The following is a 12,653-nucleotide window of genomic DNA, read 5'->3' as shown; positions in this document are numbered from 1 at the left end:
GAAAGAATTCTGTAACTGAAAGGGAATTTTGAAGCTATTTTTGCTATGACTCAAAAGAAGTGATCACAAATAGCTATATAAAAACATGCATATGTAAAAGATATGCATATTTACTACTTCTGCTTCTCAGTGCAGCTCTGGATTAGCCTTTGGTAATGTGAATGTATTTTTTGTTAACCTATCATAACCATTAACCGTACAGATGAGCAGTATTCAGAAACTTGGTGTTGGTCTTAAGTGTCGAAAAGGTAATCAGAGATCAGCTTTGGACTGTGATTTCTTCAGAACAGGCCTAGTCCAACTTTCTATGTTCTTGTACACAACTTTTTCATAACATGTTTGGGTGAAAGATAGTTTTTCAGGACAGTAACTCTTACAGTGGGCCTACTGTGCACCTTTACATATTTCTATCAACAGGTCCCGAACACATCCATATGGTTTGATTCTGTCACCGTTTTTGTTTTTTTTTTTTAATTGAAGCAAAGTATGGTAGTGAAAACTGCAATTCCTTGTGACCTGGTTTATGAATTTAATTGAATACAGATAATTAAATGGTGGTTTCAATGCCAGAAAATTTGCGAACTTGAATTCATTTCTAAAGAATGCTATAAATATGATGCTTTGCTTATCATTTCCAAAATGATGAACAATTTATTACAGTTTCCATTCTATCTCTTACTAAGACGACTTATCAAATCAGTGGTTTAACAACATGGCTAAGAGTTGTATTAAAATAGGTAGACTATCTCTCAGCCAAATTCTTAGAAATTAATGAAGGGCTAAACATTATGTTCTTATCCTCTAATCTCTACATGGTATGTTTGTGAAGAGCTGCTGAGAAATGTTTTAATAGTATTCCACTGTTGGTTTCCTGTGAATTCTGTCTTCAGACTCTGAGCTGAAGAAGGGGACCAGATAAGAGTCTCGTGGGGATGTAGACTGGGCCTAAATTCTATGGGAGAAAACAGAAGAATGCAACAATGCAGTTGTCTGAAACTGTATCTTCGAAAGCTTTGTTCCATCAGGGAGCTTCCCTTTTCAATACAAACATCACTATGGCTTTGTCACTGTATGGGAAGTGCTGAGCCACAGCCTGAACCTCTGATGGATCACCTGAGGTGAGCCATGAGTCAGCCAGAGGAGCACAGTGAAGGCGATTCACCTGTGCTGCAGGAAGGGGTGGAGCCTGGCTGCACCCCTCCTAGACCCATTTAAGAGCTGGCTGCCAGTGGGGGAGGATCTCTCCTGGCGATCTGCTCTGCTGGAGTTTTGTGAGTGAGCCCAGGATAGGGGTAAGCCTTCTGTTTATTCTTTCTTGTTATCATAGTCTGCTTTGCCTAACTGTCTTGTTTATTTTGTGATTATAACATCCTAATATTCTTTGATTATACAGTCACTAAGAATTATGGAAAGAAATTGGGAACAAAGAGCGTCCAACCAGATTTGTCTTGTTTACTTAAGTGATAATAGAAGCTTTTAAAATTCATTAGAGAGCGTTGTGCACTTCCTATGTTCCTTTACAATCAATTTTCTTTATGGTTTGATTTTAATATATGTCTTTTATCTGCTTAATAATAAGCACTTGTATTTCTATCTCTGCATTTGTTTTTTCTAATTTTTTTCAGCTCTGGCCTATGCTTGCATGTCTGCTTTTATACCCAAGTATTTGTATAACTTCTTTCTGAAGGATAATTCTCATGTTATCCAAGGTAAGTGCCTTTAATTTTTTTATTTGTTCTAAGGGGGCTTGAATTAAATCTGCATTTATAAATACACTTTTTCAAGTGGTTATAAATGAGGAACGTGCTGTCGAAATATTCATCTATGCATTTCAGAAGGCTTATGTGAGATTAAAAAGAAAAACAAAAAGCAAAAAACACCACCAACTGTGCAAGGGAAGTAGGAACAAGATAAACAGGTAAACAGATAAACAGGCTTAGAACAATGTTGTTTGCGCAGGGAGGTTGAAAAAAAAAAAAAGCTCCATTTGTTTCCAAGTTGAGCATCAATTGATTTTTGCGAAGTTATAAGGTGAGGAGAAGGTCCTTGCAATGCTATATGATTAAAAACTGAACAGCATGATTTTAATCATATGAATGTTACAGGAGCTGTCTTTACAGTGAGGGACAGTAAAGAGCAGGAACAGTACAAGTTTAAAAATCCCCAGAAATTGGTGTTCAGTTACTTGGAGACTAGAGAGGAATTTCTTATTGAAGAGAATACAGGACAGGATTTGGTATCCATGAGGAAAAATGTTGCATAATTGGGTCTTCAACAGCTCTGCAGGCATCTCAGAGAAGTCCAAACAATTCCTGGGAGATAAATGTCTGTTCTACCTAAAAATTAATTGTAAATATCGAGAAGATACAGTGAAGGAGTTTTCTGGAACTGTTAACTCACCTTGCTACTGTCTTTGTTGATTAGATAATTAGTCTTGTAAACAATTGTTAAGAACAGAAAGAATCTGTTTGAAAAGCTGTGGCTTTATCTTTCCAACTTAAAGCAAATTAAGTGGATGTTAAACTCTGGAGGTTCCTAATGTTTATTGCAACTTACCTTGAGGACTTGGGCATCTTTTTCCTTCAAGTATTATTTGCAGTAGGTCTGTGACTTGTTCCCTTTGTGTTCTTACAATGCGAATATTGTTTCTCAGTTCTCTTGAGATAGCATCACAGCTTTTAACATTTCTAAACCTAATATAATTATTCTACAGAATTATTGTTCTTAACTTTGTATGCTCAAAACTGGAAGCAGAGTAACATTCCCTGTCTGTCCTCCTTCACTCAGCTTGATGTCTGAGCCCTAATTACTCTGTGCTTGAGAGCATAGAGAAAAAGCAATTGCCATTTGTTTTGAAATTGCAGTGTTACTGACTCTTCATCTTCCTTCTAACAAGGCACATCACAATAGGAGCAAAACTGAGAGGTTAGAATAAATAGAGAAGTCTGTCGGTGTCTCTGTTCTGTTGTCTGTTTCTGTTCCAATTAAAAGCAAGCGTTAATTAGACAACTTAATTAAATTGTACCCTTCAGCATGATGTGCTGTGCTGACAATCTTATTACATTTTATCTTTACAGTAAGTATTTTCCCCTTTATTCCAGAGAAGACAAATTAAGAGGTTACTGATGATGCAGGTGCTACCTTAAAACCTCATTGACTTCTGGATGACAAAATTTAACTATTGAAAATAAATACAATTGTTGCAATTAAGGAGTATTTCACTCAGTTTGGGTCTTAAAATTCTTGAAATATTCTTGTTCTAACTTCCATCAATATCTTGTGGCTTGTATTCACACAAAAAGTCTAAATTTTTTTTTTTAAGAATGTGCCCTTTCTTTCCTACAGCTACTATACAGAACAACAGGACGTTCTGGCTTGTGTTTTTGACAGTGATCTTGAATTTGTTTGTTATTTCAGAGTATCTAACGGTGTTTTCTCAGATGATTGCATTCCATGATCCAGAGCTGAGCAACCACCTTAATGAAATTGGTTTCATTCCTGATGTAAGTGCTGAGCATTCTTATAAATATTGCTCAAAGTAAAAGAAGGAAAAATTAGCACAGTTAGGATGAGATGCTTTGCAAAACTGTCTTGGCAGCAGTTTACCTGGAGATTTGCTTATTAATGAGATTTTCTGGATATGCTGTTAAAATGGTTAAGTATTGATTATTGTTTTAGGTACCTCAGTCCTTGCCCTTTTGTTAACATGGTACAACACAAATATCACTAATAAGTAGTTTTAACTTAGATTGACCTCAAAATATATATGTAATTTGTTTTAAAAAATTTGGACTAGTATACAAAGAAGAACGTGGCTGAGAATGGCTAATAGAAATTTTTCTACCATCTAATTAAATGCAGTTGTTTAACTCAACAGACACATTGATTTGCCAATAGTACGAAAAGCATGTGCAAGTGATGGTTAATCTGTAGGTATGTTAGATTCTGGAAAATGCTTAGCAATCACTTGTTGGAATCTGTCAAAAACATTGGAAAGATTATAGCTTGTATGCAAGTTTTATCCCTTCATTTAAGGTGGAGAAAAATGGAAACTGTGGCCATATCCAAAATGTAGTAGAGAGGGCTATAATGAAAAAAATAAAACAAGGCCTTCTTTATAGGGCCCCGCTTTTATCTATTGCAGTAAACAGGGAAACTTTTTTATCCTTCATTTAGAGCCATGTATAGTCTAGAAAGCCAGCATAATGCTCTCAGGAGGGAAGGCCAAGCCTATGAAAATAATTTCTTGCATGCAATTTCTGGGTAAACTTGCTTCAGAATGGGCTGATGCTCATTAGTACTGTTTGCAAAGATTGTAATGGGAAGAAAACGTATATACCTTTCAATTCTAAAGGCCTTTGTGATGTAATAATGTTTATAATATGAATGTAAAAGTTACTGTGGCATTTAAAGAAGCAAAAGCAAAACCCAATGTATTGCGATATAATCTGAGGTGTTTAGAAGCTGCATGTACTGCTAATAATCCACATCTGAGGAGGAAAAGGCTGAAGATGAGAGAATGGTGGGGAGTTGGGAGGATATTCACATCTTGAAAGCATGTGAATTTGAGGGCAGAATAAAGGACGTGGTGGGTAAGTTACTGGGGGAGAATCAAGTTTGCAGCATCACCTGCAAATGTAAATGCACCTGATGTTTATTTGCTGTAATAAATTTTCAAAATGCAAGTCAGATGGAGTAGTTAAAAATCACCTTTTTGGGTATATTTTGTATTTTGTATCAGGGTGGCTGTTAGACAGCATGTAGTCAAATGTGAGCCTTGTATCCTAAGTGTTATAGCTTAGAAGAGGGTATGAGTGGGTAATGCAACAAATAATTGCAAAACAGGAGTATGATTAAAAATTAAAATGAAGAATTCTACATTTGAATACCAATGCTAATTCTAAAATTAACACTAACCTCTGAAGAGAAGTTGTCCTTTCTAAATCCTGTCATTGAAAAAGAAAAGTTGTTTTGCCTTCCAGATTATTGGGAGAGGGTTTTTGTACCTCTTACTGCACAGGATCTGTCAAGGTGAAGGATATGCACTTTGGTAATGAGATCTGAACCTGAGTTTTGTGCTTGAGTACTAATCCTATCAAAGTAAACTCTGATTAATCTTTCATCATCAAAATGCAGGCTCCTGCTGCAGGAAAGATTGTGTTTCCTGGCACCCTTCCCATTTGCTTTGGGTCATGTAGCTCTCAGAATATTGAACAGTACTGAAACTCCAATAATTGTGAATATTGTTAGCTGATGTGGTGCCTGGATTAAGTACATTGCAGTGGCTTGTGTGATTTATGTGTAAATAGAGAGCGAGGTATGGTGAATCTTTTAGTTCTTTGCTCGCTCTCCTGCAGCTGATAATCTCCACCGCTCTGTATAATATTTTATAGCCTCTGTTCTATATTCTACTGAATAATTCTGACATACAAAGCAGACTATTTTAAGCAAGAAAAAAATGCTACTTTACTAAAAGGGTAGCTGTAGGCATAAATTATTGTAAATAGCTTTCACCTGCCAATTATGGCTGCTAGGTGCAGTTGTTAGCAGGCCAGTGAAGGAGATGACAAAATCTGGTTGCAGTTGCTTAATAAGCTGCTGTCTCAGGCTTAGTTTTCCTTTGGTGATGTGCAGGAGCTGCTGTTAGTATGGCTTCACGTAGCGGAACTGAAAATCCCGTGCTTGAAGTACTTCATCTCCATTTGTCTCTTCTGTTACTGTTAGCTAGTGGTGAATGTAGGGGAGAGATTTTTTTGCTTGTATTTTGATCTTACAAGGAAAGTGATCGTTCTTCAAATTCTGCATAGGTGTGTGTAGGTAGGCAGAATCTAAATTTAGAAATTGGTCTCAAATTGCATTACTTTGGCATCCCTATACGTCAAAACATTTATGTGCCTTTCTGTAGCAGTTGAACATAGAATTATCTAATAGGCTTGAGGTATGTTGCATGCATTGTGAAGGCAGAACCCTTCAATGAAATGAAGAGCGTTTTATTCCTTATAAGCATATAGTAAAATAAATGTTATGTACTCACATAGTAAACATGAAGTATGTTGGCATCTTCAGCTTTGGAAATTCAGATCTTCAGTATTAAATTTCTTTTCTTGGTCTTGGAACTACATGCATAGTTTCACAATAGCTTTCTTACCATGTTCATAACATCTCCTGGATTGTGGCCTACAAGTAGGCCACGTTATTGTTACAGACTTTCAAAACAGTAAGAGACTTGTGGTTATTTCTGAACACTCTCTAGGATCTCCTCCAACAAATACTAGTGTGCGTTTTTGCCTTGCTTGCTCTTCTGAATTGTCTTTAGAAACAAAAGCCTCTCAACCTGAAGTCTTTGAAACTATTGCCTTTACAGCAAAAATCTCATCTTCTATAGATAAAGACATGTAAAGCTCATCTTCCAGAGGAGGAGTCAAAGAATGAAATAATGCAGAGAGAAATAACAGTAATTTATCATGGAAAAGGCTTTCATTGGGATTTGAGGAGGTTTGAGTTTCTAGTTCAGAAATAGATTGTTTACCTACAGTTATGATCTAACTTCACTCTGTTGAAAAGCTCTGAACTGAGTCTTCAAGCTCTGATTTTAAGCAGTTTGTCATAGCAGCACGCTACTGGAGCTTCAGCTAGGGTTAATGGAAAAAACTGAGAATGAAACAAAGTGGGAGGAGAAGAGATTTCACTTTTAACTAAAAACATTGTGATGGCTTTTATTCAAATTGTTCTTCGTATGTAAGAGATGTCCTGGTACTTAATTGAAAGTACCAAAGAACTCATATGTTACTAGCAAAGCAAAATGGTGATTACAGCACTGCTGATCTTAAGGTCGCTCTAAAAAAAATGAAGTATTGACTTTAAAGGCTTTCAGTTTAATCTGACTTTTTCCCAGTCTGTTCTAGTAGTTCAAATGCTGCTTTAAAAAACTCAGTGTGGTCAGGAAATATGTGATGTTAAGTGTGAATGAAAGCCACAACCTTATTATGTGTCAGGGTTCTGTAGTAAAGGTTGGAAACCTTTTTTTTTTTTTTTTTTTTTAACTACAGAAGTATGGCAAAATGCTGTTCTAGCTAATGATCGCTAGAGGGCAGTATGTACTAATACTATATTAAAAATGCAGTCATTTCTCTAAAAATATTTTGTATCCTGTTTATTTGAGGACTTCATGTCTTTGCAGTTGTTTTTCTCATCTTTGTTTTTCAGTTTGACTTGCATGGTGAAATAATACTAATGTTGTCTCTGCTTTGCTTTCTCAGTAATGTTAATCATAACCTCTTTGGGTTTGCCTAGACCTTCTTATCATAGAATATTACATTTTTGAAAATAAGACAAGAAAATCTCAAAAAATGTTTACCTGATACCTTCTAACTTAAATAGTTTGACTTTTCATATTACTATTGATAGGTTTAGTAAGGATGATTTAGAGCGAAGAAGTGCTTTGCCTTGTAGTTACCTTTTAATAATATCTTCACTATTTCAGTTTTGGTGGCTCTTGTATCTATTCTATATGCATTCAAGATACAGATGTCTGTATGTGAAATTAGGAGCAAGCATGGAGCTGCTTAGGGTAAAACGTTGTAGTCAGATGTATGAGAAGAGGAACATTAGGCTTATTTTCTGCTATATGGCAAGCTGTATAATGCATACGGGTAAGCAGGTAAATGGGAATTTGTTGATCACAAATGTTATTCCACAGATAGACATATACTGAAAGTGTTGCGGAGATGTACCCAGGGTAACAGGAGTGTATAATGAACCTGAAATAATGGCATATAGTGATTTTTTTTTTTTGAACCTTTAAAATGATTTGGAAGATTGTAGGCTATGCAAAGTCTGTTCATCATAGCTTGTAGTTTTATGTGTAGTACAGTTTAGATGCTATTAGATACTCAAATGAAAGTGTGGAACTCAAAGTTAGAGAGCTGTGCTGGGGAACCTTTCTGCATGTGTGTGTGCATCATTTCATCAGTGCCGGAGTCCAGTTAGGAGTTGATGGAATAAGAAGTCATTTATTAACATAGTATCGATTATATTTTCTGCTGCTCATTTGCTTACTTTCAGGGCAAGCTTAATAGGAGTACTAATTTGCACTTTTTATGAGCTAAAATGTAATATATTAAGCTTTATGTCTAACTATAAATCTTCAGAAATGGAAAACAAAGCACATGAGCTGTGCAGCTGAATAAAATTTAACAGAGATAGACTTATTCTTGCATTCGTAATGTGTTGGGACTTTCTGTAGGGTGATGTTTGAAAATAGATTTTATTGCTTTCAACCCACTAAATGCTTCATTAAAGATTAAGAAACTCTAAAGGAGTCACAAATGACTATCTGTTCTAACACATTCTGAATGTTTTGTATGTGGTGTAGTAGGTATTCTGACGGAAAGCTTGCAGAAACTTTATTTTCTGTAGCCATTACAGCAGCAGAAGTTAGACAGTCTCAGAGTAATATAAGTGGCACCTCAAATTCTTCAGATGGCACATATCCTTAAAGGTCATGTTATGCACTTACGTGGTTTTAATTTGTTGGTAACAGGCATTGTATGCTTGAGTGACTTTGGAGAATTTAACTTGTTACTTCCTTTCAATAAGAAGTATACAGTTGAATACATGCCAGCATATGCAAAAGATGTAGATACCATTCCTTTTTCTTTTGGAAGTTGTGATTTGCACTTTTATTTATTCATAATAAAAAATATTTTTTCCTGAGTCAAAAAGGTACCTTGAATCAAGTTGTTTTATGCTTTATTCAGGCACTCTTCACTAATTTTTATTTAGCAGCATAGAGTAAGGGGAGAACTGTGGCAGTTTAAAGGAGCAGCTGGCCATGATGCTAATGGTCTTTGTTTTCACTAGAGGATCACAAAACAATAATGTGGAAGGGATGAGAATGGTGACTTGGTGTGAAAAACACTTCTTTTGATGCTCAGGGACGTGATTTAGCAGAGGGTTGTTAGAGTAGTTTGGTTAGGTCGTGGTTGGACTTTTCCAAACTGAGTGATTCTATGATTCTATTGTAGTAGTTTTGCCACTCCAGTTATTTCTTGTTTTAAATGTGTTAATGTAAAGCATTGCAATTTTTATTGCAATTAACAATTGACCTAAGCAAAAAACTTAGATCTTAAAAAAAAAAAACATGTTTTTTTTTTTTCTCTCCCCTCCTGCCATGCCCCACCTTTTGCAGCTCTATGCTATTCCGTGGTTTCTTACAATGTTTACACGTGAGTATACTTTTTTTTCCAATTAAATGTTAAATTTCTTAAGGATAATTTTTCTCACTTTGTCGGATGAACCCTTCTTAATTGATGTGATATGTGTCATTTAAAAGGTCCTTTGTAATTTGCAGGGTGAACTTACGACTTGAGACTCAACAGTCCATGTCACGTTGTACTTTCTGCTCTTCCTTGAGCAGATAATTTCAGCTTTCTTATTTCTGAAAAAGAACTATATTAAATTTGAACTGGATTATGTTATGCATGTGGTACTTAAGAAAGGTGAAATGTAAGAATTTATCTACTGGGTAAAATTACAATAATATTAAGATACACCTTCCCTCACTCTGCTAAGTTCAGAAATGTGGAATGTGGAATTTCTTTATTTTTTAAGGCCAGCAGAACATGCTTTATGTTGTTGCTCTTTACCACGCTGTGGTATTTGTTCATGAATATTCGGAGCAAAAAGAGCTTTCTGATTTGGTGAGCTGTCAACAAAAGACATGGGAGTTAGTAAAGCAATTTGTGATTTTCTTTCCTCAAATACCTAATGTTTCTTCTTTTCATGTCAACATTAGCAGATTACTTCTCTGAAATATCAGAGGATGTGATGTGAGGTTCTCAATTGCATTTGACAGAGTTCTTGACTGTGAAGCACTGGCTGATGCAGTTGCCCATTCTTTGAAAAACCTGTAATGAGAATTGCTACCTCTGAAAAACTGAGGAGGTGGTTATCTTGGCAATGAATTAAAACAAAATGTTAGAACTTTGTAGTTGAAGGGTAGTGTGTTTCAGGAGAGCTACCTTTTGACGTTATATTTCAAGTGGTGCTGTTTTTGTTAGGCCTTGATGCCTGTCTGTCTGTCTCATTCTGTCAGTTTTTGCTCTATTCTGCCCACTTCCTCATTTAGTTTTAAGTACCTGAGCTTATTGGTTCGCTCATTAATGTCTTCATGCTGCTGGAAGTAACTGATACGTACTTCTTCATGCATAGTTATACTATACCAGAAGGAAAAGAAATTGCCTAATTTCATGTGTGTTTGAAATGTGAAAACCTATATACTTCAAAGCATTTAATAAAGAAAGAAAATACTGATTGTTTCTGGAATAGTCTGTCTATGTATGAAAATAAACCTGTACTTAAAAAGTTTTTCTTACCTGCTCTCAAATAAAAAAGAAATTACCTTAGATAGGAGCGGAAAATGTGTATGACTGCCTAAGAGCGTTTATATTAATTTTGCTTTTTTTGTGTATGTATGTGTCTGTTTGTTATGCAGATGTCTTTCCTTTGCATAAAATTTTTCACTTGTGGGATACATTATTGCTTGGAAATTCCTCCTTCCCATTCTGCATAGGGGTGGCTATACTTCAACAACTGAGGGATCGTCTTCTCGCAAATGGATTCAACGAATGCATTCTCCTTTTCTCAGACTTACCAGGTATAGAAGAAACTATTTTTCTTTTCTCTTTGTGCTTTCATCTGAATGTGTACTACAAATCTTTCATGTGTTGAAATACTGTTAGATTTAGGTGAACTCCCTCTCCCTGTGTGTAGTGCCTACCTGCAACTTGACCAAGTTAGCAGAAGTCCTCTTGCTGTCATCACCAAGAATTGGGTAAGATCCCTGTCATTGCCTGGGGAAAGTTGCAACAGTTCCTTGTGAAATTTAGAGCGATCTTAAATAATTCACGAGCTACTGTTTGTAGACGTACTACATCGAGACAAAATGCAGATAGCAGGATCACTTAGTGAAAAAAAGTATTGGAGTTCTTAACTGTACCTTACCACTTTGATGCTGATACAAGCATGTTTTCCTTTAAAAAACAAAATTCTGCTATGAGAACAGTTAATATAAAATTAATATATTATGAAAATCAGTGTAGGTGATGTTGGTGCTTTAAATCAGTTTGCGTTTGAAATGTATGGCTCTCAAAATAACCCTAAAAAGCCAGATGGAAGGCTACATGAGCACTGTTGCTGACTTATTAAATACAAGTACAAACAAGTGTTCCATCTGCTATTAAAAAAAAAAAAAAATTGCAGTTAACCGTCAAGTCTGACTCTTACTCCTGGCCCATTCAAGTGTAAAATTGGGAATTAGCCTTAGTCTCCTAGAACATAAACTTTGAATTTTGCTGTAATTTCATTTCTTTAAGATAAACAGGCACTCTTCTAGGGTTTGTGCTGTAAGCCATTGTCTATACCCACACTTGTAAGGGGGACAGAAACTACATGTATCACTGTGCAAAGAGGAGAAACTTAATTTTCTTCCTAAGTCAATCATGGTTCCAGATTTTAGGAGCAATAGCATCATTCATAATTTTGATGTGCTTTAGTAGTATTTATTTCTAACAATATTGTAGTGTTGTTCATATAGATTTCCTAATATTTGTCAAAATAATTGGCTAATTAGGATCATGATAAAATCCCTCTATTGTAATAATGTCTTAAAACCTGTTAAAAATGTCTTAAACCCTGTTGAGGGTGTACAAAGCAACTGCAAACACTTAAAATTCTTTAGAACATTGTTACCTATTTGACGTGCAGGAGAATATGGCAGGGGAAATAGGAATGGCAATGCTGATATGGTGCCAACGTGAGAAGCAGGACTCTGCTTTCAGACCAGTGCTGACTTCTACTGTTTGGTTGTGGCTGCATCTGCTGTATAAATTCTACATCCTAGATGGCCATGCCATGCATTGAGGACTGGCTGCATGAGTAACTTTACTCCAAAATGTGCAATTTTTCTTATATATAATTGTTAAAATCTCAATGTTAGTCTGTGCTATTGAATTGCATGATGTACATTATGATTATTCTAGCTTTGTTTGATTACTGAGTTTCTCACCCACTTTACCAGTCACTAGCAGCTAGCATAAGTGACAAAGTCACTAGCATCTTCGGAGAAAACAGACCAAAGTATGAAGCATTCAGATATATACTGGCATTTGCAAATGGTTGGAGGATCGTGTAGACAAATTCACTGATGTGGTGCAGTGTAGGGTCTGGCAAGCAAGCAGACACTCTTCCAAATGTCCATGGAATATAGAGTTAACTGAAACATGGAGATTTGCTTCAGATTTGAGAAAGGATGCACCGATGTAGATGATGGTGACATATGCTACAGAGAGTAAGTAAACGCAAAGCCCAGGCATGAGTCTAAACATGCTGTCATACAAGTAGATATTGCAGGTTAGTTCATCTTTAAGGAATGAGGATTATTTGTGTTATTTCTACACACCTCAGGACAGTGTCTTTTTGCTGTCTTCAGGCTAGCAGTGCTTTTAGGGGAAGAACTCAGCCTTAGAGCCCAGGAGAGCTAACTGTAGGAAAGAAATCTGGTACAACTAGAAGCTACAGTAAAACTGCTGAATTGGAAATGTAGAGAATTGTCTCTGTGAGTTACAGGCATGCGGGTTTAAGCTGCTGCATAT

At 36.0% G+C, this 12,653-nt stretch overlaps 1 protein-coding gene across 5 annotated transcripts in view; it reads left to right on the top strand.

Moving 5' to 3' along the window:
• TBCK (TBC1 domain containing kinase) overlaps positions 1-12,653 on the top strand; it is a 95,175-nt gene that overhangs the window by 40,683 nt on the left and 41,839 nt on the right. For all 5 annotated transcript variants that reach the window (XM_052681504.1, XM_052681502.1, XM_052681505.1 and 2 more), the window contains 4 exons: positions 1,626-1,709; positions 3,418-3,503; positions 9,191-9,227; positions 10,496-10,657. In XM_052681504.1, the coding sequence (XP_052537464.1) occupies positions 1,626-1,709; positions 3,418-3,503; positions 9,191-9,227; positions 10,496-10,657 (369 nt within the window). The remainder of the gene's footprint in view (positions 1-1,625; positions 1,710-3,417; positions 3,504-9,190; positions 9,228-10,495; positions 10,658-12,653) is intronic.

The sequence above is a fragment of the Tympanuchus pallidicinctus genome, unplaced genomic scaffold (assembly GCF_026119805.1).
Source record: "Tympanuchus pallidicinctus isolate F22 unplaced genomic scaffold, pur_lepc_1.0 scaffold2, whole genome shotgun sequence".
Classification (NCBI taxonomy): Eukaryota; Metazoa; Chordata; class Aves; order Galliformes; family Phasianidae; genus Tympanuchus; species Tympanuchus pallidicinctus.
The sequence above is the reverse complement of the archived record's forward strand: the minus strand, read 5'-3'. Positions and strand labels throughout refer to the sequence as shown.